This window comes from Bactrocera tryoni, chromosome 5 (assembly GCF_016617805.1).
Source record: "Bactrocera tryoni isolate S06 chromosome 5, CSIRO_BtryS06_freeze2, whole genome shotgun sequence".
NCBI lineage: Eukaryota > Metazoa > Arthropoda > Insecta > Diptera > Tephritidae > Bactrocera > Bactrocera tryoni.
The window spans coordinates 15,958,474-15,981,661 of NC_052503.1; the positions used below are offsets into that span (position 1 = coordinate 15,958,474).

The 23,188-nt window shown below is 34.8% G+C and overlaps 2 protein-coding genes across 13 annotated transcripts; both read right to left on the bottom strand.

Annotated features, from left to right (window-relative positions):
- Positions 1-919: 919 nt before the first annotated feature.
- Positions 920-19,600, bottom strand: LOC120778203 (serine/arginine repetitive matrix protein 2). 12 transcript variants are annotated; one of them, XM_040109950.1, is made up of 11 exons: positions 19,009-19,600; positions 18,179-18,280; positions 14,822-15,187; positions 13,630-13,692; positions 11,834-11,863; positions 10,036-10,180; positions 7,397-7,458; positions 3,499-7,335; positions 3,282-3,416; positions 2,528-2,626; positions 920-1,530 (listed from the first exon to the last, which is right to left on the bottom strand). In XM_040109950.1, exons 1-11 carry the CDS (start codon positions 19,248-19,250, stop codon positions 1,383-1,385), a joined length of 5,229 nt encoding a protein of 1,742 aa, XP_039965884.1. In that variant the 5' UTR covers positions 19,251-19,600; the 3' UTR covers positions 920-1,382. The 12 variants fall into 12 exon arrangements, with proteins under 12 accessions (XP_039965884.1, XP_039965892.1, XP_039965887.1 ...); XM_040109958.1 differs by lacking the exon at positions 11,834-11,863 and having other exon boundaries at positions 3,499-3,725; positions 5,097-7,335; positions 19,009-19,599; XM_040109953.1 differs by lacking the exon at positions 19,009-19,600 and adding an exon at positions 18,573-18,627.
- A 1,575-nt stretch (positions 19,601-21,175) lies between these two features.
- LOC120778226 (60S ribosomal protein L23a-like) lies at positions 21,176-22,610 on the bottom strand. Its single transcript, XM_040109983.1, has 4 exons — positions 22,530-22,610; positions 21,732-22,111; positions 21,540-21,667; positions 21,176-21,475 (listed from the first exon to the last, which is right to left on the bottom strand). The coding sequence occupies exons 1-4, from the start codon at positions 22,558-22,560 to the stop codon at positions 21,214-21,216; spliced, it is 801 nt and encodes a 266-aa protein (XP_039965917.1). The 5' UTR covers positions 22,561-22,610; the 3' UTR covers positions 21,176-21,213.
- Positions 22,611-23,188: the final 578 nt, after the last annotated feature.

Genomic DNA, 23,188 nt, shown 5'->3' on the forward strand with positions numbered 1-23,188 from the left:
CCTATTTTCAATGACGGCTGGTATCGATTTTTAAACCGATAGAAAAATTATTATGTAATCGATACTTCTCCATTGAGCTTGCCGTTAAATGCAAAGAATTTAAAAAATTTTTACGATAATTTTTTAATACTTTTAAAATACAAATACATATGTACATACAATACAATACAATAAACTTGTATGAAATTTGACTTCCATTGGCAATTCAAGAGTTTGAGTTATGGAGAACTTCGAGTTATAGTGGCACGAATTATGGAAGTTCAACTGTATTAGCATTGATTTAATAAAAAGTTTAATCCTGTATCAAAAATATAATGAAAATGTGTAATTAAATTCGAAAAAAATTGCATACATACAAGTATATCTAGCATACACAACGAACCATTAAAATCAAGTGCTTGTATTGTGGTCAATCCTACTGCCACAAATGAACTGTTACCGCATAGTTTCTTTTTCAGGGTAACTATAAACAGATGTATGTATGTAAGTAGTACTAAAATATTATGGTCAATTCACATACAACTTTTCTAGCTTTGCTTTAACAATAAAGGGAAGTGAGCCAAGCGTATGCCAGAATGAACGCTTTGCTTTAATTGTTTCTCTCAATTAAAAATGCCGACTGTTGCTTAGCAAAGCGTAAAAAGATGAGAGTGGCCCAACATTTTGCTTGGCTTCGGGCCGAAACTTTTTATGTGAATGTACGAACTTTTCTGTCAAAGGTGATGTCTGACGTTAGGCGGAGCAAAAGTTCTCTGTGTATCAGCCATTAGTTTCAGAGGCCTTCGGAAAATTTCAACCTTCTTTGTACTCGTTTTGATAGTGGTGTATACCTAGCCAGTTGGAGGCTTCCCATATTTTAGAGAACTTCAGAAATACTTGCAGTACAAAAATAACGACAAAAAGCATTTCGCAACAAATATTTATATATCTTTCAATATTATATTTTTTCTTACATCATATACATTAGATGGACTTATTGCTAAATTATAATTAGTTTACATTTTTTAAAACTTAATTTTGTATACATATTTATTTAAGTTATTGCAATTATAATAAAGAGTTGTATAAGCGCTTGAAATATCAATGGAACAAACGAAATTTCTTTCTTAAAATAACAAAGCGTTTTATTTTTAAAATATGTATGTACTTGACTAGTAGCGTTTTCATTTCTATTAACGTATGTATGTATAGGCGCTAAATCTTAAAAATAGCAGGACTAGAATGATTGCATAGGACTAGAAATAATACTCGTGCTTAGAGCCTTGCACTTTTTCACTTTTTCAACTTTAAAACACACCATAGTGTTTGCAGTTATGCGCGCCGGGAGAATCGCGCTCTTATGTAATGTTTTGCAAAACTTTGAAAAGTTTCTTCTTTAAACCTCAAAATGCCGCCGACGGACTACGGCTGTGCGGCGTTGGTGAACGCGATGGCGAATGTGGCGAACTGTCACGACTGTAGCAGCTCGAACAGTAGCTGGAGGCATCCGATGGTGTTTTCCGATGATACGGGATCGGACGCTTGCGGGCGCTAAATGGATTGAGAGAAATACATGGCGTTAATATAACAATAACAATGTTGTACTGTTGTTGGAATGAAATAAAAATCAATCAACGAATGAAATTAAACTTACCAAAATCAAATGTTATAATTTAGGGACTTAAAGTTCAATTATCTAAAGAAAATAAATATTGATTAAATTAAAATGAACAATATTAAACGAATTAAATCACAAGCGCAATAGAAAAAACTTACCAAAAAATGCTATAAATTATAAAAAAAACGAACTTACATTTTCTTGATGAAAAATTTCTGTATACCAAATGAAAAAGTTTCACTTTAATGAACACATTGCATTTACAAAATAAAATTTAAAATTAAATATCTTTATTTATGAATAGCATAGGTGAAAGCATAGTGAGAGGAAGAAAACTACATGATTTTAAAAATTCCATTAAGTAATATTGCGTGAAAGTACAAAACATTTTAATGACGTGTACAAGATCAAATAAAAGTCCAAAACTACTATATACTATATTTAGATGGAGGTGAGTAAACAGTTAACACATTGATGGAATAGCTTAAATGTTCATAGGATATAGGACATAACTTCGGAATTTGCTAGGATGGACATTAATTTTGGAAAATGCACTGTACTCTTGCTTCCATTATTCAAATCAACAGCAAACTCAGGCAATCAATATCTAAATAGAAATTGAAACCAAATTAACTGAACTAATTAAAATAATGAATGAACAAGTGAAATAATAATGCAGTGGTTTAAATATATATGTTTATTTATATATATGTATATGCAGCCAAGCCTAACGCCTGCGGCGCTCGCGAGTTGGTTCGCGTCCTCTGCTACAAATGAAAATAAAGAAATTAAATACAAAATATGTAATAATAATAATTAAAAATAATATATATAATATAATAATAATATGAGTTAATAAATAAATATGCAAGGCAAAAGGAAGAGCTATGATTAAAGTAAAATTATAAGCGAGTTTTTGAGGTTATGCACCTTGTTATGCGGCGACGATCGAGAAAACTGGGAGATCCACGCCTTCGAGGAATTGATGGTGAACGTGAACCCGTACGGGAGGAACCGGAACTGCCAGAGCTAGATAAAAATATTTTTTTAGCATCATATTAGTATAAACCCGATACAATTTTTTTCTTTAACAGATATAATTTAAAACTATCTGATCATATTTGACCAGGACTGGGGCCTGTTTAAAGCGATCACAAATCGAATCAATAAAAGTTTGCTTTTAATTTCGTGATTTCGTTTGATCCCCACAAGTCAGTGTGTGTTTGACAGCTGTTTGTTTACTACGAAAAAGTTCATATGGTGATTTTTATTATAAAAAATTAACAATGAGTTTGAAATTTTGTGCTTCCAGTGGAATACGGCTACGGAATCGGTTAAAATGTTGCAGAAGAAATACTTGACAACTTAGTCATCAAACGAACATTAGAGGAAACGGAGAAGTAGGTTTATGAATATAACGTCAAAACTATGCAACAAACTAACGAATGGTGCTTCAAAGATGAGCTGAAACAAAAAGCCACTGAAGGCCATCCCAACCGTGGTTTATAATAAGTGTATGAAGAATTGGAATAAGCAACAGCAAGCTTGTATTGGCTCAACAGTCTATTTGGATGGTGTTGAAGGTTTGTATTAAGGTACGTGTATATTTAGCTTCTTTTACCAGTCCGGATCATATTTGATCAGATGATATGCACATAAGGGTTTCTTTCAATGTTTCGCCTACCTTGATGAGCTTCGTGAACTACTACGCGTCGAACAGCTCGAATGCGAAGAGTGTGAATGTGAGCGAGAACGTGAACTGCGATGGCTACGACTACGTGTACGGCTATGGCTGCGACTGCTCGACGACGAATAATGCCTATAAAACACAAATACAATTGCCATTAATATTCGCATATGTAAATAGACATAAGTACGTATAGTTCGAATTGTGTACTTACGATGAACGTGATCGGCTATTGGAATGCCGACGGCTGGTTCCTCCGCCGCTCCGTTCGCCACCGCCACCTCCTTCACGTCGTGGTCGGCTACGGCTACGGCTGCGACTGCGTCTTGAACGACTGCGACTGCGGCGTGCGGCACTCTCAGCTGCGGCCACTGTGGCTGTGGACACTTTCGAGACAATTGTATCGACGAGCGTACTGTCGGCTAGAGCCGCTACCAGAGGCTGTGGATCGTTAATTTTAAAAGGCTTTATTATAATTTTCGGTTTATTCGAATGTTGGTGGTGATGATGGTGGTGATGATAACTTAAACTAGAAGCAGCAGCAGCGGCTACTGCCGCCGTATTATAGCCGTGATGATGGTTCGCACCACCGCCCATATCATGATGGTGACCACGCGCGTGATGACCACTGCCGCCGCCAACACCGCTGCCACCACCACCGCCACCACTGCCCGTCACGGCGGCCAACGAGGCGGCGATCAACAATTGATCGCTTAGTACCGTTGTGGCATTGGCGCTGTGCGGATGTTGGTGCGAGTGATGGTGGTGTGCGTGATGATGACTGTTATTTGGTGTTAGTAGTAAGCTGTTATTAGTATAATTAATTGAAGTGAGTTGAGCATTAACGTTAGCATTTAAACCCATCGCACAGCGATGATGATGCTCACGCCGACTAATTAGCATTGTGTTATTGTTTAAGCTGTTGAGACCGCTGTTATAATGTTTACTTAGCAACGGATTGAAGGTATGCGGCGCATGCGCGATTAATGGCGGATTGTTGTGGTGGTGATGATGATTAACACGGCCAGACATTTGACGCGCATAAACACCACCGCCAGCACCGGCGGCATTGGCTGGTGTGTTGGGCCCGCCGCCGCCGCCGCCGTAATGCGTGTAATTAGTGGGAGGACCGCCAGTGATGGGAGGCGCATTAATGAGTGCGACACCACCGCTGGGTGTATTGATTTTTACCCTGTGATGCGATTTCCGCGGATGTAAGATCAATGGTGGCGGCGTTGTACGGCGTGCTCCACGACGTAACGGTATTTGCTGACGACCCATAGTTGTCGGTATACTTCGCACATTTACTATATGCGTGGTGGTTTCATTTCGATTTGCTAATATTGGACTCTTTGCCGCCTGACCATTTGCTGCAGTGACGGCCTTGCAATCAGTCTGCGGCGTATTGTCCTTTTGTTGTTCTTGTGTTTGCACTTTTACCGTATCCTTTTCCTTATCACTTTCTAATATTGCATTATTTGGTATTTCGGTTTTAGCTTGATTATCATTTGCCATTTGCACCTCCAATGGTTGGGGATAAATCGCAGCCAATGGCGGCGTCTTATTGCCACTACCCTCGGTCTCCTTGGTTGCTTGTGCTACGGTATGGCTACTGTTAGTACTAATATTGCTACTGTTATTATTGTTGCTATTATTTGTATGATTACTATTACTGTTGTTTATTCTATTGGAGTTCGTAGTTACAGCAACAACGGCGGCCGCTACATTGTTGGCCGCTAGAAATTCGTTCAACGAATTTCGCATACCACCGCGCTTGTAGCGTTGTTGTTCATTGTTATTGTTTTCACTTACTTCATTACTCATGTTTCCTCCGCCAATGGCCAATTTCTCAATTGTCTTCAACTTCTCTTTTGCTTTGGCGGCTATGTCCGTTTTAAGTTGTTCCAGCATTTCCAAGTCTTTCAGTTCACGTCCACGTTTGGTTTCTTGGAATTCATCGAGCGCAGCGGCTACCTTTTCCGGGCGCTCATCTGTTTCGTTTTCATCTTCACTCTGACCTTGTAAGCGCACTACGGGCCCTGATATGGGTTTGCCACGCTTAGTGCTTGAAGAATCGCGAGTTTCACGTTCACGTTTGCGCTCTCTGCTGCGCTTTTCTTTGCTGTGGGGGCGGTCATTTCGATCGGCGTTACGTTGAGCATCACGTTCGCGTTCGCGTTCCAGATCTCGATCAAGTGCGCGACCGCTGTCACTGTTAGCATGTTCTCTGATGCGCCCACCACGCTCGCGTTCATCCCGCTCGTTGCTTGCCGTCTCTTCAGGCATTTTGCGCATTTTACGCGTGTCATGTGACGCTGTTTCAGTGTCGGTACTGCGTTTCTTTATTTCACGTTCTGCTGATACCGCTTTTTCTTTCACTTTTTGCTTATCGGCTGCTTCAAGTATATCGCGATAACGCTCCGGATTACGACGTGCCGGTGAGTAGCTGAGTTCTGACGAGTTGCGCGATTGCGAGCGTCGTGCACTTGACTTTTCAGCTTTGACGCGCCTTCTGGACGACGTACTCTGCTCACGTGATGAACGTGATTTTGTGATTGTGGGGGACGCAGCATCTTGATTTCTTGACACTGCTACAGGGGAACGTGATCTTGTACGACGACGTTGTCGGGGTGGTGTTGTTTTCTTAGATGAACGCGCACCTCGATCTTCAGATCTTCGTTGTTCAGCTCGTTTTTCACGTGATACACGACGTTCCCGTGATCTTTCTCTTTCTTTTAATTCACGACGGGAACGTTGTTCCCCCGATCGCGAATCGGGTGTTCTACGCCGTTCTCGAGAGGTTCTTCTACGTCTGTCGACCTCGTGGTCAGCACGCGATGCAGATCGATCGCGACTATGCGATCGTTCGCGTCGTTTAGTTAGCTGAATATTGTGTGACCGCGAGCGCCGATTTCGTGACGAAGACTTTCTACGCTCACGTGAGTGTACTTTTTCCCTTTTGAACTCACGCTCACGTCGTGCCGGCGACAGTCGTAGCTCAGGTGTTTTTTTGCGTTCGCGAGAGTGTTCTCTGTCAAATGGTTTTTCATTTTTTGCTACACGAGCTTCCCGACTTGAATGTGTTGAACGCACCGAAGATGCTCGTTCTTCCTTAACGGGCGAACGACCACGACTGGCACGACTTATATCTTTATTCGAACGCGAACGTCCCTCACCGGTACGGTTGGGACCGTTGCTTGCCGCAGATGGGGAACGAGTGCGACTCGGCATCTTCGTTAATTTTACGGCCTCAGTGACATTTTTAAATGGATTCGCCACTGGTTTCGCCTCACTCGCAGACGCAGGCCCGGCTAAGGACGACACATCTACTTTGAATGGATTGAAGCGATTTTTACGGGTGACGGAATCGGAACGTGTAGGTGAAACAGAGGCAGCGGCAGCACTCTTTGGTGGCGGCACCGTTGGTGTTATAGTACGCTTGCGCAATTTATCAGCCGCGGGGGAGGAAGTTGAGCGCCTACGATTATTGCGATGCGATGATTTGGAACGTGAACGAGTGCGTGTCCGTAGACGTTTTGGTCGTGAGGTATTCTGCCTACGCCTATCACGTGATACTGAACGTGACACATCACGTTTACTATCACGCGCATTGCGTTCCACAGACACTTCCTTACGACGCTCACGCGAATGATCATTGCGTTCACGTCGACTACGACGCTCATTATCGCGTACTCGTTCTCTGGAATGATCTCTGCTGCGACTTTCAGCTGACGAATTGCGTCGCTGTGTTTTTTGTGGCGTACGATGTGCTGCTGTTGCTGCTGCTGCACGTTCACGTGAACGACTACGGAAAGGATTTTTCGTCGACGATTTAGATGCATCACGCGGAGATTTCCGTTCGCTTCGCTTCCTAGAACGTTCTTCGGAACGTTTTCGCTCGTTTCTTACATTTCTATCGACTGAATGGCGTTCGCGTGCATAATTTGTGACCGATTTTGATCTATGCCGTATTGTACTGCGATCGCCGCCTCTCTTCGATGATCTCTCTTCTGAACGCCTACGTTCACTCCGGCCGTTACGTTCAGGAGATCTGTAAGTGCAGAAATCAAATATTATTTATGAATTGTTGCTATAAGTGTAGAGGTGCTTACCTTGAGCGCGATTTCTCCACTGAACTGTTGCGTTCCTTTTTCTTCTTCTTATCGCGTTTTTTCTGCATAAATGAGAATACGGAATAGCCATTAGGCGGGATATTTCTTGCAGTAGTTTCAAAAGATTTGCGCTAGTGTTACGCAGCTTATATTTAAGCTCTGTTATGTTTCTAGATATTTATCTGAATGCAACTATTGAGCTTAAAACTAAGTTATTCAAAATTCTGTCTTAAATATACATATATTTTTTTTTTGCTTTGAAAAGGTCGCACGCAGAACAAATGTATTGTATGTTTTTTGGATGATGTGCTTTGGTAGTTCAGTAAGAATCTAAGAGAATATTTGTAGAAATTGTGTTTTTGAGTTTTTTCATTAAAGTGCAGTAAAGCAATGTCTTGCCTGCTTGCTGCCTGAGTTCACTATTTAAGTAATATTTAGTCTTATTAGCGTATAGCTAATAATTTTTTTCATATTATATTAATATTTAGTTTTCTATGCTAGTTTTTATTAGGACAACAAAACGTTCTAAATAAAAGTACTTACAAAACTACAAGAGAGCCTTGTGAAAGCTATCCTATTCAATGAAGCGCCAAGGGTTTTTAATAAATAAAAATTTTAAATTTCTTTTTTTTTTTTTTGTTTTTCTTAATAATAAGTTCGTTATGTTCAAGTGTGTGTGTACAAAACTAGAAAGGAGGAAATGCAAATTCTTTATTTATTGTATTTACATGGTTTACAATTTTTAGTAGTCAACTAAAGGGCATAACATAAAAGTGTGTTAATGATGAGCAAGTATAGATACATATAGATGAGTAAAATAGAAATATTTCATGAATAATTTACTACTAATAAACGAAAAATAAATTTTTTTTTCAGAAATTAAAACACATGACCCCAAAACAAGTTCAGTGTGAATTAAGACCTTCCAATGTTTTCTTTACACAATTGATCTACAACATGTTAGCAACAGGAGTAGAAGTTACAATTCCAAAAGCATAAATCCCACATATAGCCTCTGATCAAATTTGACCCGGACTGATAAAAAATAATTCACATACATATGTACGCCTTCAAAATAGGCTCCTGAGTCAAAAATAAAGGTCAGTTTCTTTCAAGATAAGCTTCCTATGCAAGCATGCCAACACATAATCCCGTTTGACCTGAGAAAAGACTCGGTTCAGTGCCTTTAGCGACTATTCGTTTTTCCGGTTTCGGTTCGTTATTGGAAAATATATATTTTCCGTTTTGATGCAATACTATTTGCCATCCTTCGGGCAAGAGATTGATACCACGCTCATAAAATTTTTGATTTCAAGCTCTTAAAATTTTTGATCCTCGCAGGCAAAACACTGGTCCAAATGGTTTTTGACAGATTGATTTGCAGTGAAGTGAAGGTTTTCTCATCCAAAAAATTTGCAGAAACCGAAACAAGTAATAATATGAAGGTGTAAATCCTGCATCCGTTCGCTTTAGACAAATTTAATCTTTCAAGAATTTCTCGAGTTGTTATTCGACGTTTTGCAGCGAGCAACGACTTTATTTTATGGGCATTGGTGTTCGGTCAACCCTTCTTTTCGGAACACGGCACATAATTTTTGCTTTGCTTGAACTGCATTTTTATATAGTAATTTTTGATAGTAATAATTTAAGAACATGTTTTACAAACAAGCCTTAGTATATCAGCTGTTCAAATATATGACGGTAAAGCACTTAAGTGTGAAGTTGGCTGCGAAAAAATTCAATAATATCAGCTGTTGTCATTAAACGAAATTACTTAGTTAACAACCCAATACAGCAAAACAAAAACTCAAAACTTTAATGAAGCTGAACAATGACGGTTTTTATATTTAAAAAAAAAAATGAATCAATTCATCATCCCACAAATCTGTGTAAATATTGCCTGAGGTCTCTCCAAATTTGTGTCAAAAATTTCGCTACAAACCAACTATTCATTACTAAGTCTACTAATAGATTTGAGGTGTGCAAGTACTAATGTATGTAGTATGTGCAATTTAAATAATATAGATGCCATTTATTTTAAAAATACAACAACAAAAATATGTATATAACAAATAAAAAATTAAAGTTACTGATGAAAAAAAGCAAACGGATATGAAGCAATGACAAACGTTTACCTTTTTAATGCGCAAGATTTTTTTTTTTAGATTTTGTTTCTTGTTTCTTTGCTATTATCTAGATTATAGGTTATAATAATAGTGACTTTTTTGATTATAGCTTCTCAATCTTTTATAACGTAAGTATGTATTATTGTTGTTATTTCAGATATCATAGGAAAAAATAAGCAAGAGAAAAATTGCGTTCGTTTAATTGTTTGTTTGTAGTTTGGAAGAATGGAAATTTTAAAAATTCAAATGAATTAGAATCATAGAATTTTAGAGAGCATGCGATTTACAATAAATACATATGTATATATACCATTTATATATAAAATAAATGTTTGAATATTATTATATTGTTTAGGAAAGAAACTTTATATACGTTTAGTAATAATTATTTTCCACTTTTGGCTTCGCAAACTGCGCAAAAACTATACAAAGTGTCGTAGGTGGTTAAATATGGTTATAATATGGACAAATTGCTATTTAATCTCGCATTTGTTTGCATTTTTGCGCGCTTACCTTGTCCTTCTTGGCGCGCTTGCGTTGCTTCTTCTGCTCGTACTCCGAATCGCTGCTGGGTTTCTCGTTGTCAGAGCCATGATCGGAATCGCCGCTGTCGGACTCGCTGGCTTTACGTTTTCTCGACTTCTTCTTCTTCGACTTACTGCAATGGAGAAGTGCGGGGTACACGTTAGTTCAAGCATATATTAGGAAATGAATTTAAATATTTAATTAAATTTGAGTTTGAAGTACCAATATATACATATGTATGTATATACATTTTCAGAGGGACCGAAAATGTTTGTATTTTTCATAGAAAATTGCTGAAAACAGATTTATTTCAGCATTAATTTGTTGGTTAGGATTTTTCTTTTTCGTGGATATTTCAGTTTTGAGTATAACTTTTGGTAAAAAAAAAGATGATACTGTATGTAGTAGTGAAGAAATCGTCCTTGATGAGAAGTTGGTATGTAGTGATTTAGTTAATGTTTAGCTGATTTCTGCGGATATCACAACATCAAATGTACAGTGAGGCAAAATAGTTGTGCAACAAACACAGGTTTGTCGTCGTGACATAATGGAAGTACATAGATCTACAGTGTTGAATTTGTAGGAACATTCTCAAATATGCTTAATTTCTTGTGAAATTGCCATTTGAATATTCTTTCTGAATTTTCGCTAATATAAAAGGAATTTACGACGTTTCATGGTGTTTAAATCCATTTCAGCGTATCAAATTGGTGCTGTTGCTGTAAGAACTATAGTAATGAGTGTCAAAACTACCCGATTAGAAAGAATTAGAGTTATAGAATGTAAGAAATTGTTACAGTATATCTTTGCGGCAATTTGTTTTTGGTTTTACAACAACAACAATAAAATAACGTGTTAAATTCGACTACATTATGCTATTCACGCATTTTAGTTTTCAGCGTTTTATTCAGCTATCAGTTTCATAAGTTGAATAAGTGCTGAATTGCAAATGTTGAATATATTTGTAATATCCTAGTCAAGTAGATTTGCAAACACGATTTTAACGCATTTTAGTTGTCAGCGCTTTATTTAGCTATTATTTTGATAAGCTGAATAAGTTCTAAATTGCAAATGTTGAATATATTTGTAATAACATAGTCAAACAGATTTGCTAACATGCTTTTAACGCATTTCAGTTTTCAGCGTTTTATTCAGCTATCAATTTCATAAGCTGAATAGTGCTGAATTGCAAATGTTGAATATATTTGTAATATCATAGTCAAGTAGATTTGCAAACACGATTTTAACGCATTTTAGTTGTCAGCGCTTTATTTAGCTATTATTTTGATAAGCTGAATAAGTGCTAAATTGCAAATGTTGAATATATTTGTAATATCATAGTCAAACAGATTTGCAAACATGCTTTTAACGCATTTTAGTTTTCAGCGCTTTATTCATCAGATCATTTTTATAAGCTGAATAAGTGCTGAATTGCAAAATGTTGAAAGCCTGATATGTATTTGTAATAGTAGCTTTGAGAACGTTGTATTTTGACGTATTTAGAACATAAAGGAGATTAAGAATCTGCCTTTATTGAATCGTTTATGTTTTGAGTTCAGAATTTAATTAAATTATGTTTTAAATTTTATAATTAACAGACATATTTTTATAATACCAAAAAAATTAAAACAAAAACAAAAATATATTATTTAAATATTTCTGTTTTATAATTTATATAACTGTTTCTTTTTTTTGTTTTTCTTCCACGCAAATTTTGCTTAATTACAACTTGTATGGCTAATAAATTAATTTTTACGCTTGAGTGATGATCTCGATAATGGTTTACCTTATTATAAAATCTTCATAATTGGTTTGTCTTAAGGAAAAGAAAAAATGAGAAAATAATTTCGTTTAATTCTTGCACTCTTGTCTTTACACAAACAAATTAAAAATATTGAGCTTAGCGCTTGCAGCATTCGCATTATTATTTGAGGTTAATAATTAATTGAAACTCAGTAGACTAGATTATTCAGTATTGTTTTGTGTTAGTAAACTTGCGTGTGTCAGCTTGAGCTACAAAGTTTTATTTCCTTGTATGCATGTATATGTGTATGATGTTAATGAAATAATTACATATATTTAAGATGATAGACTAAATAGTAAAGAAAATATGATGTGCTTAAGATTTTAGTTTATTTCTTTAATTAAAAATATATTTCGATGTGTGTATGTATGTTTAAGTAGTAGTAGTGGTTATAAGCCAACTTTGAAACCTGACTTCGGCAAACGACCTTTGTATAAATACCATTAGTAAAAACTTAAAATGAGCAGTTAACAAATTCGTACTGTTATTAAAAAAATAAATAAATTTTAGGTTATGTTTTTTTTTTAACAATTATCTCTCTTTTTTTGCAATGGCTAACTAGTTAGGTACTAAAGACAAAATGAAAAAATAATCAACATCTTATTTTTACTTACCCACGTTTACATTTTGCCGTTGTGATTGAAAATTAAATTTATATTAATTGAGAACAAAATATTTCGTTTTGCCCAAAAAAGCAGAATTATTAGAAATATTTGTAAACGAACTTAATTGTTTACCATATACTTGTATATTTCATTATTTCATTTAATTTTTGGTTTTTGTTAAATGTGAATCGGCAAAACACGTACGTTTGTATGCGTGAATATGTAGTGAATTCAGTTCATTATTCACTAATCCATTTCGATTTGAGACACTTTAAGTTTTTTAATTAAAGTTCTGTATGGTTAGCGGTGCTGCTGATGATTTTGTGTTCAAATGATAAATGATGATGCACGATGCTAGTATATATTCTGGTATTGTCAGTGTTTGACGGTAATATTTAAGTTTTCAAAATTAAACAAAAAAAAACCAAAAAATTATTGTACACTGTAAAAAATTGTTGCATTTTGTGCACTGGAGAAAACAAAAGCAATAAATTTGCGCGTACTTTTTCAAGTTTTTTTAAAGAAGTGTTTCGCTTTGTCTTCTCTTTTTGCTTGTACATAATAGTATATACATGTATATAAAAAAGTTTATGTGGCTATTTAAATCTTGCCGTATTTTTGTTTTGTCTACACTTTTAAATGGTTTATGTTACGTTAAGTTCATTCATACATTAGGTGTAAATCATTAATTATTTATTGTGTTATTATATTATTTATTTGTGTTGTCTTTGATTTTCTTTTTTCTTTCTTTTTTATTATAATTCCTTTAGTATATGATATTTGTTTACCATTGAAAATTGATATTATATATTTCAAAAATGCATAAAGAAAGGAGAGATAAAAAATGTTGAGCAATTGAGAGGAAGAAGAAGATTTTGTTTAACATTTTGTTTATCAAAGAAAATTAGGTTACTTATAAGAAAAATTATGCTTAATTAATCTAAATAATTTTTGTGAAAACTGAAGATTTTCTATGCATCACAAAATGGAAATAACTACTTGTAACGAAAAAGAAAAACAAAAGCAAAAGCAAAAATAATAAAAAATTAAAATATTAAATTCGTGGAACTTAAAAGTACTGAGTGCAATCGAATGTGTTGGTGACATTCAGATTCACGAAAATAAATATAGTCGACAATACACAATGTTGTTGGGGGGCACAAGCAAGCTCACCTTTCTTTTTTATGTTTTTTAGACTTTTTCTTCTTATCCTTTTTACGTTCGGGGCTGGCAGAACTGCAAGTAAAATATAGTTTAATTTAGAAAGTTGTAACGAAAACCTGCATTCAGGAGGCTAGTGCGCTAAATTAAGTCAGTGATTTTCAAAACAGTGAACATATTATTTAAAAAAGCTTTGGAGCTATTTTTATAGGTTATGTAAATTATTAAACTCAAGTTTTGAAAAAAAATCAAGAAAAAACGTTAACTTCGGATGCAATGTAGCTAAAATACCATTCACAGGTGCATTCCTTCTGGCAAAAAAGGGTATAAAAAGAGTGTTATCTTGATTTTAATCAATCAGTTTGTATGGCCGCTATATGTTATAGTGGTTCGATCTGAACACTTTGTTCGGAGATTGTAGCACTGTTTTGAAGGATAATCTATGCCAAATTTCATGCAGATATGGTGTCAAATAAAAAAGTTTTTCTTACAGAAAATTAGTTTAGATCGTTCAGTTTGTATGACAGCTATGTATTATAGTTGTTCGATCTGTACAATTTTTTCAGAGATTGTTGTCTTGTCTCGAATAATAATTCGAGCCAAATTTCGTGAAGATATTTTGTCAAATAAGAAAGTCTTCCTTCAAAGAACTTGGTTTTGATCGTTCAGTGTGTATGACAGCTATAAGCTATATTGGTCTTATCTGGACAGTACTTTCGCAGATTGTAGAGTTGCCTTGAGTAATAGTGTGCGGCGAATTTTGTGACGATATCTCGTCAATTGTGAAAGTTTTCCTTACAAGAAATTGGTTTTGATCATTCAGTTTGCTACATCCTATTGTTGACCAATATCGATGGTTCCAACAAATGAGCAGCTTTGTGGAGAGAAAAAGGCGTGTGCACAATTTTAGTTCGATAATCCAAAAACTGAGGGACTAGTTCGCGTAAATCGAGTAATCGACTCACGCTGATCATGATATATTTATTTTATAGGGTCTCTGAGGTTTTCTACTGGGTATAACAAACTTCGGCATACAAACTGTTCAAGGTATAGGAATTTACTTATAGAACTCTAGAACAGTTTATTATTATTTTATTTCTGTCTATAAAACCGTGAAAAAACGAGAAATTTCAATACTGTGAAATGAAGCGATCAATATTACAACCATTGAGTTCGCATAGGGAATTGTCAGCCTAAAACTTACCTCTCGCGCGTGCGCTTCTTCTTTTTCTTCTTCTCCGATTTGGAAGCATGCTCATGTGCTTCATTATCAGTATCACCTTTGCTGCCGCCACTACCGGCAATGTCTTTTTCACGCGATGGTGTACGCACTAACGCATAACGACGCTTATCTTCGCGTTCCTTTTCCTTTTCGCGGCTTGCTGCAGCGCTTTCGCGTTGCGCATCCAGTTCCTTTTGTAGCGCCAGACTTTTAGCCAAATCTTCCTTAGATTTGCGATCCGAATCAAAACTAGAGCCTTCCACAAAATACTCGGAAATGTTAAAGGCTTCACGTAGTTTGGCGTTTTTCTCCTGTTGCGCTTCAGCAATTTGATGCGTCTCACGGACACTGCAAAAGAATGGAGCAACAATTAATTAAACGTGTCATTAATACTTTTTGAAATATTATTTTAAATTATTAATACTATATGTATGGGTATGGGCATATGTAACTATATACCTAACGACATGCCTAAGTTGCTGCTGGCACAGACTTGTCGTTTGCTGAAATTGCTCGCCAATAAGCGTATCTAGGAGTGACATGCGTGGCGCAGTGGCGGAAGTTATGCCAGTGTTTTGTAATAAATTCAACATTGGTGACTGCGAGGTGACCGCGTTCGCATTATTTTGCTGTGCATTGAGTAATTTTCGCAATAACTCTTCGACAATCATTGCTGATTCAACTACCGCAGCTTGTTGTTGTTCCATTACATTGGTTTTCTTATCAAATGTCATGTTGTCACAATTGTTGCTTTTTTGTTGTTTACATTTTGCATGAGCAGTGGCGGCGGCGGTGGCAAAAGCACATGCGCATTTGCAGTACGAGTGCGTTGATTTAGCTGCTGTTGTTGTTGTTGCTGTACAAAAGTGTGGAGAGGATTTTCCCATAAATTTTGAGAGCATTTTCGGCTTTTGCTCTTGACGTTTCGTTGTTTTCAGCTGTTGTTTATGCCACGATTGTTTTGTGGCAATTCGCTTTTGTTTTTGTGCTTGATTTATATTATTCGTTGCAATTGTAAGTGGTTTAAATTTTTTCGCTACGGCGGCATAGTTGAGTTCACTCTCTGTTATCGTTTTGACAATTTCACGTGTGTCATGTTGGAAGTACCGTCGCACTTTGGTGGTAGCACGGCGACGCGTTGCTATGCTCTTGCAGGGGCTGGTGCTGCTGGAAACTGTGGCTACGGAGAGTGTATTATCGGTTTCTCTTGTTATGGCAGACGTGGACGTTGTGGAGGAAATAGTTGGTGCTGTGGTGGCGCAACGCTTTCGACGCTTTCGCCTCTTTTTCGATGGCTTCGGCATTATGAATGTCACATCTGCAGTTAGCTCTTCGGAAGCTGGAGCCACATATATGGTTGACGATAGCATAATGCGTATTTATGTGTATTTTAGAAATAATATAAATATTGTAATAATATTTGGGTATATTTTTTAAATTTTTGCAATATTTCCTTTTTTTGGTTTTAAAATTGGTTTATTATATTATTATTATAATAACTATATCAAAATATATATTTTTTATTTTGGAATATTAATGGAGGACATTGGATTATTATTTTATTTTATTCTTCAATATTTTTCTTTTTACTTTCATAATTTTGTAACTTTTTTCGATATACACACCGTTGGAAGACATAATTTTATATATTATATATCAATGTATATGTATATAAATTCAATATGTTCAAATGTAAATACCTATATATCTACTTTATGCTCAAATGTAAATACTAGATATATCTACTTTTATTCTCAATATGCATAGAAAGGTGCACGAAGACCAAGTATTTTTATTATATTTAAAAATATGTTTATAATTTTATAATGTTCCATAAATGTATATAAACTATTTTTATTATTACATACTAGTTAATTATTGTCAAGGAAGACGTTGGATTTTTTCTGTCTGTAAATTTGCCTTAAGTAACACTCTTATATACATATATTTTATAAAAGTTATTAATTATTGGGAAGACAATCGATTATGCATTTACTTCTGAATTTATTTTAAGAGTTATGTTACGATTTTTTATAAATATTTAAAATATAGTTATTAAATCGCAAAACACTTTTTACATTATTTATTTATATTTGATTAAATATTGCACATATTGCCATTAGATTCACATTTCAATATTCCTTTAATATTATAAAATTTACTTCTTATACTTTCAACATTCCAACTCCGTTGACACTCGTTTTATAACTAATTAACTTAAATACTAAATGGAAGACTCTAGTTGAGTGATTTGTTGCTTTGCTACGGAGTTTAACGCATTTTGAAATTGTTTCTTTCGATTTCAATGCATTTTCCACTTTCAAACCACATTTCACTTCATACTAACTCATGTTAATCCGCTAATCCACTTAGCCGAAGAAGAACCACTTTTATTTCCTACAACGCAGCACCAGCACATACTCCCAAAAACATACTTTGCTGTGAGTTTTTCGTAGTTCTTGGTCTGCTTGAGCAAGCACACCTCCTTAAGTTGAGTTGGGGGTTGCCGACAGATTTTTGTATAAGTAGCGAATAAAGTTTTTTAAGAAAATTTTGAATACAATTTTTTTCGAAGTTTCGCCACCGCCGCCGCCAGTACAATTACTTTTTTATGTTATGTTATTTATGTTAAAGTAACATTTTTATGCGTGATGTGCACATTCTATTGCGTTGATTATTGATTTTTCACAAAATTCGAAAACTGTACGCCGATTGTTTTTGATTTGCGTATTTTGTACGTTAACCGGAATTATTAATATTTTTATATTAAAACCCATTCGGTTAGTATTTGTTTAATTATATTAATTTTATTTTATTTTAACTTTTGGTTTTTTAATACTGTATTTAAAAAGGCTTAATAGTATTTGCCTGACGTTTGAGTTGTATCGCATTTGGAAGACTTGATTTAACTAAACTTTCACGCAATCTGTATAGATGACTTGTCTTGAAAAATTGCATCCCCATTTAGTGTGGTGATTGTGGGTGGTGGGTAAATACACGAATGAAATGGAATTGAGAGCAAATCTCTCTATAAATTTGCTCCATCTTTAAATTTCTAAGGCAGAAGCTGTAGGGGTAGTAATTTATGTGTGAAACAAATGCTATGAATAACACATTTCAGAATTATGTAATACACGGAGTAAAACTGTTATCTTCTTTGCTAAACTATAGCTAACATTGGCAATTTTTTTACTAACGTAATATTTGAGACTGGCTTTGCTTCACTTATATTTGCTCAGCATATTATACGTACATATGTATACATTGCACTCATAATTGATTTACAGGTTGCACCATATTATGAAAATTCTAAATATTTATTAAAGATAATTTACTTACGCTATTCTTCCGAATTCATCCTTTGGTAAATCACTTTTACCTAGTCCCATTAATTTTTGGCGATAAGAATCAACTTTTGTTTTTATTTCCTCCGGTGTGCGCCTATAAAAAATATTTTTTGTAGAGAAATAAAAAAAAAATTATTAATAGTTTTATTAACTATATTATATGTTATCTTTAACTAAAATTAAATAATAGCTAAAAGCTACAAATAGATATTTGTGAAAGATCGATAAATTTCACGAGTGTCCTACTTGCTCAATTTTGTCAGCTATTGAAAACGTTTCCAATTTGTAAATTATTTTTTGTGTATTTAGAAATACTAACTTTTCACATACACTTGAGTTTTTATTTTCTATTTAATAAATTTTTATTTCAACTCAATTTCAATTACTTGATTTGTATGGGTTTAATACTTCTAAGCGGATTGAGTGCACAAACTAGCGGTTTTCACCTTGTTCGCTCAGCAAGCGTGACAATTATGTATGAAACAGGCGAAAAACATCATTATTGTTCACTTGCCACCCCCATTTGACTAAAAATAATAAATGTAGTCGGAACAGTAACGAAACATGTCAGTGATATTGCATATAGCTCTTGGCCGAGAGCGGGTAAAGTAAACCATACAATAACAACTCAATGGACTAGTCTGGGTGGAGAGCATGAAGTAATATTTAATATATGTAAAGTGCTCCTGTTGCCATGATTTTGTATTTAAAAGCCACGTCTTATTGGGTGTAACTTATTGAGGTACAAAAACAAAACGTGTTACTGTTTTAGATTTATAAATATCGGCTGGGATTATATATGCACTTTTATTTATAACTCACCCTTGCTTTTCTAATATTTCCTCAAATTCTATGCATTTTACTTCAATTTTACGTTTACGATCATGGTCCAAAATGTCCTTGTTTGGCGGACGATTTAAAGTGGCATCTAGCTTTTTAATATCTTCTTCAGAACGATAGTTCGAATTGTCTTTTTTGCCGGGCCTCACAAATGCCCAATTCCGTTGTACATGTCCATTTGTGCCGGAGCCGCGTGGCGTTGTTAAACCAATTCCGTTGTACATTTTTGTTTTTTCGTAAACAGTGGATCCAAATTCAATGAAGTATATTTATTTATTTCAAAGTCGTTACAGCAAAATACTTTGATTTGCTTGTTCTGAAATAACACCACCCTACCCTACCCTATATAAGTTACACGGTCGGGAGGTGTGGTTGGCTGAAACAATCGATTGAACTGGTAAATCACTGCATAGTCAAATTTTTCTTCTATATAACCCTTTGGATGCAAATAGTCGAAGTTATAGCTCTTTAATATTAGCAGAACCACAAAGGTTGTATTTAAATTTTTAGTTGCAAAAATTCAGATAAGTTTTGCAAATTTGGCGATAATCGCGTTTAATAAGTTTTTCTGTTTGACAGCCAGGTATATAGCCGCCATGACATTAATTGAACAGTGCGGCCAAGCATGGAAAAAGCGTTAGGAAAATTGTGTAATTGAAATGAAACTCATTGATTAGTAAATTAAATTTTCTTTAAATAAGTTTTAATTCTCCTAATATTTTTTTAACACATATTTTCATTTAAATTGTGTGCGATTTTACATTTTTCCAATAAACACATCGAGCTCTGTTCGATGTTTTCCTTTTTTATACTTCAGATTTTTCCATGTGTTGTAATTGCAGAGAACATATAATATATTATTTAAATATTATAAACGTTCTCTGTTGTATCTAATATATATTTCATTTCAATATTTTCAAAATATGAATATTTTTAACATACAGCTAAATATAAATTTGGTTGTTTCCACAATAGTATGATCTTCGAAAAAGAAGGGGATCCAGATTTGCATCTGGTCCAAAACCGTCAACTTAGCAACATTTCTTAAATTTGATAAATGTCCTTGTCAGTTTCCATTCCTTCTGTACAATTTCTTTATTTCCTTCCCAATCAACCAATGTAAAAATATTAAAGCAACACTAACGGTTTTATGAAATTTCATTCTTTATTTAAAATTTGTTTTTATAAATATATGCTTTACAGTAAAAAACAATAATGGGTAGTCTTCTCGCGATGTGCATAATTCCTTTGGATACACCTGAAAGATAGAAAAGGTTTCGTTAGCGTGTGTTATGAGCAATAGAATATTAATTAATCAAGTTATCTCAGTTATTTAATTTAATTTCATTATAACGTTACACGGAATTCAATGAGATTCCTTCTATATATGTCATCACAATTTACATATATCAACATATTATTTTTTTAATAACTTACCTCTCATTATCTGAGACTTTCCTCAACATTTTATTGCAATCTGTAATGACAAAATTACGATCATTAATTTTAATGTGGCTAAATTAGGATTGTTTTAATTATTGAAATATAATCAGTTAATTAAAATTGTTTTCATAATAAAGCATGACGAAATTCAAAGAGATTCCTTCTATATATATCATCACTAAGGAAATATTAACAGCCATATGTATTTTTATTACCTTTAATTAAATCATCCTGCTTCCAATTTCTAGTACAGCAACTTCGAATTTGAAATAATCTGTAAGGAATAAGGATTAGCATGGTTTAATATAAAATTTGTTTAAGAAAATTAATCACTGATGTAAAAAGTAATCAGTTAAAATATATTAATTTCATAATAACGAAGTTATTCAAAGAGATTCCTCAAAGAAATCATCACAAATAAAAGAACATTAATATAATTCAGTTGTAATTTTCACTTACCTTTTTATAAATAGTCAATCCAACACGAAAGCCATTAACTTGAAGGTTGTATCTGAAAAGAAAGAAAGAAAAAAGACCTTCCCTCCTTCCAAGAAGCTAAGCTAGCCAGTCATTATAAAGAACTGTCTTTTAATTTGTGTCCGTCGTGATTCAAAAGTGGAAGTTAATAGAAGGAAATGTATTTTTTTTGTTTTTTATTTTAGATAAAAATAGGTTTTATCCGTTTTTTTAATGTCTGTTTTCTCTGAAAATTTCTATATATAAAAGAAACGAATAACGCAACGTTTATATGATGCCGATCTTGTTGGCAATATCTAGCGCATCATAATCGCGGGCCAATCGCACGTAAGCCTTCTTCTGACCATCTGGTCTCACCAAGATATTGACCTTAGCTACCTTAATGTCATATAATTTACGTACAGCGGCACGTACGTGATTCTTATTCGCACGCAAGTGAGTCAAGAACACCAATGTGTTGTTGTCTTCAATCTTCTTCATGGCGGCTTCAGTGGTCAATGGGTATTTGATGATATTGTAAGCATCCATGCTGTACAAATAATAACATTTCAAATTAGAAATTCGTGGTGAATTTGTATTGATATTTTACATACCGATTTCTGGTTGGCACCGACTTCCTTGGGTATTTAGGACGGCGGGGCAACACCAAAGTCTTTGGACGACGGAAGTGTACGCTGGTGCGTACCTTGCGCGTGCGTGTACCAAAAGCACCCTTGACAATCTGTAATTTTTTATATATTTATATTAGTTGCTAATCACTCGAATACTTTTCAAAAATTGTTTACCTTAGTTTGCACTTTCTTTGCCTTCAATAAAGCAACAGCCTTAGCCTTAGCGGTACCCTTTTGCAATTTTGCGCCTGGTTTAAGAGCGACTTTCTTGCCTTTAGCGGCGGCACGGGCCTTTGCGGACAATTTAGCCAACAAAGATTGTGGCTTTTTGCCAGCGGCAGCCTTCTTGGCATCCTTAGCCTTTGGCTTAGTCTTGGTGGCAACCTTTTTGGCAGCGGCAGGCTTCTTAGCGACTGGCTTCTTAACACCACCAGCTGCGGTAGCGGGTTTCTTGGCGGGGGCGGCCTTCTTAGCTGCAGCAGGTTTAGCGCTGGTACCAGAGGCGGCTGAAGTGGCCGAAGCCTTCTTCTCAGGCTTCTTATCGCCTGGTTTAGCTGTAAAACCATTAATATACAATTAAGCAACATGGTAAATACAACACTGTCAATGCATATCCGAAAATGAGGTTATGTCTTAAACAACTCATTGATAAACAAAAAAATTAATTTCTAATTGGCAAGCAATTGTTTAAAAATTACACACACAAAATTCAATTGTAGCACATGATATTACTTCTGTTTCAATACACTTAATGCAGTAAAACTGTTGTTAAAGTTTTTGATTAAACACATTTAGCCGATACAGCAGCTTGGACCGCGTGGCCAAACACATTCAACATTTTTTAGCAAATTTCTACACATTTTTGTAGAAAATCTGCTTAAATTCATTTTTAATCAATACGTCGTTGTTTAAGACACATTTTGAAACACATTTTGTGCATAAATTGCATTAAAATGTTAAAAAATTCCTTACCGGATTTCTCGGCAGGCTTTTTGGGTGCCATTACTACGAAAAAAAGGAATGGAAAGGAAAATCTTCTGTCTTTGTCAAAACGGCGGAAGTTCCCATTTTCGAATTTCGATCTCGAATGTCACTGGATGTCAAATTTTGGGACATGTTCCGAAAGTTCGAAGTGCTTTCGTTGTATACAACACTGTGGTCGAATGAGTTGTTTGCTGGAAGTAAGCAGCAAGTTTAATAATATTTTTTTTATTATTGTTACTTGTATACAAGCACTTTGAGATTAAACAATTTAAGGAACATTATAATATTGAGAACATACTGTATATTTTCAACATTATTATTGTTTATTGATTTCTTAGATGATTCAGATTAATTAGAAAAATCTGTTTTATTTTTTATTATGGATAATGAATTACTTATCAACAAATTCATCACATACTTTATTGAATATCAAAAATTAATTCGTCGTGAGTGCAACCCGTTTCGACAAAGCTGGCAGCTGTCTTCGAAGTTCGGAAATGCAACGTTGCGTTAGTTGTAATATCTAAAAACAGGAAATAGCCCGTCGAAGTTACACTTTGTGCACTATTTTTTGAAAATCAGTGAATTTAAAAATATTATAATGTTTAAAAATTATTTTTTAGGGATTTGTGATAATGAGTGTATCG

Bases quoted from the DNA above. Each gene is read 5' to 3' on its own strand.
- LOC120778203 (XM_040109947.1), bottom strand. From the start codon at position 16,209: ATGCTATCGTCAACCATATATGTGGCTCCAGCTTCCGAAGAGCTAACT. The intron at 13,693-14,821 runs GTAAGTTTTAGG...TTTTACTTGCAG, and splicing joins AAGAAGCGCACGCGCGAGAG to TTCTGCCAGCCCCGAACGTA. The intron at 1,531-2,527 runs GTGCATAACCTC...CAATCCATTTAG, and splicing joins GATCGTCGCCGCATAACAAG to CGCCCGCAAGCGTCCGATCC.
- LOC120778226 (XM_040109983.1), bottom strand. From the start codon at position 22,560: ATGGCACCCAAAAAGCCTGCCGAGAAATCCG. The intron at 22,112-22,529 runs GTAAGGAATTTT...ATGGTTTTACAG, and splicing joins AAAGCCTGCCGAGAAATCCG to CTAAACCAGGCGATAAGAAG. The intron at 21,476-21,539 runs GTATGTAAAATA...TTATTTGTACAG, and splicing joins TCGGTGCCAACCAGAAATCG to CATGGATGCTTACAATATCA.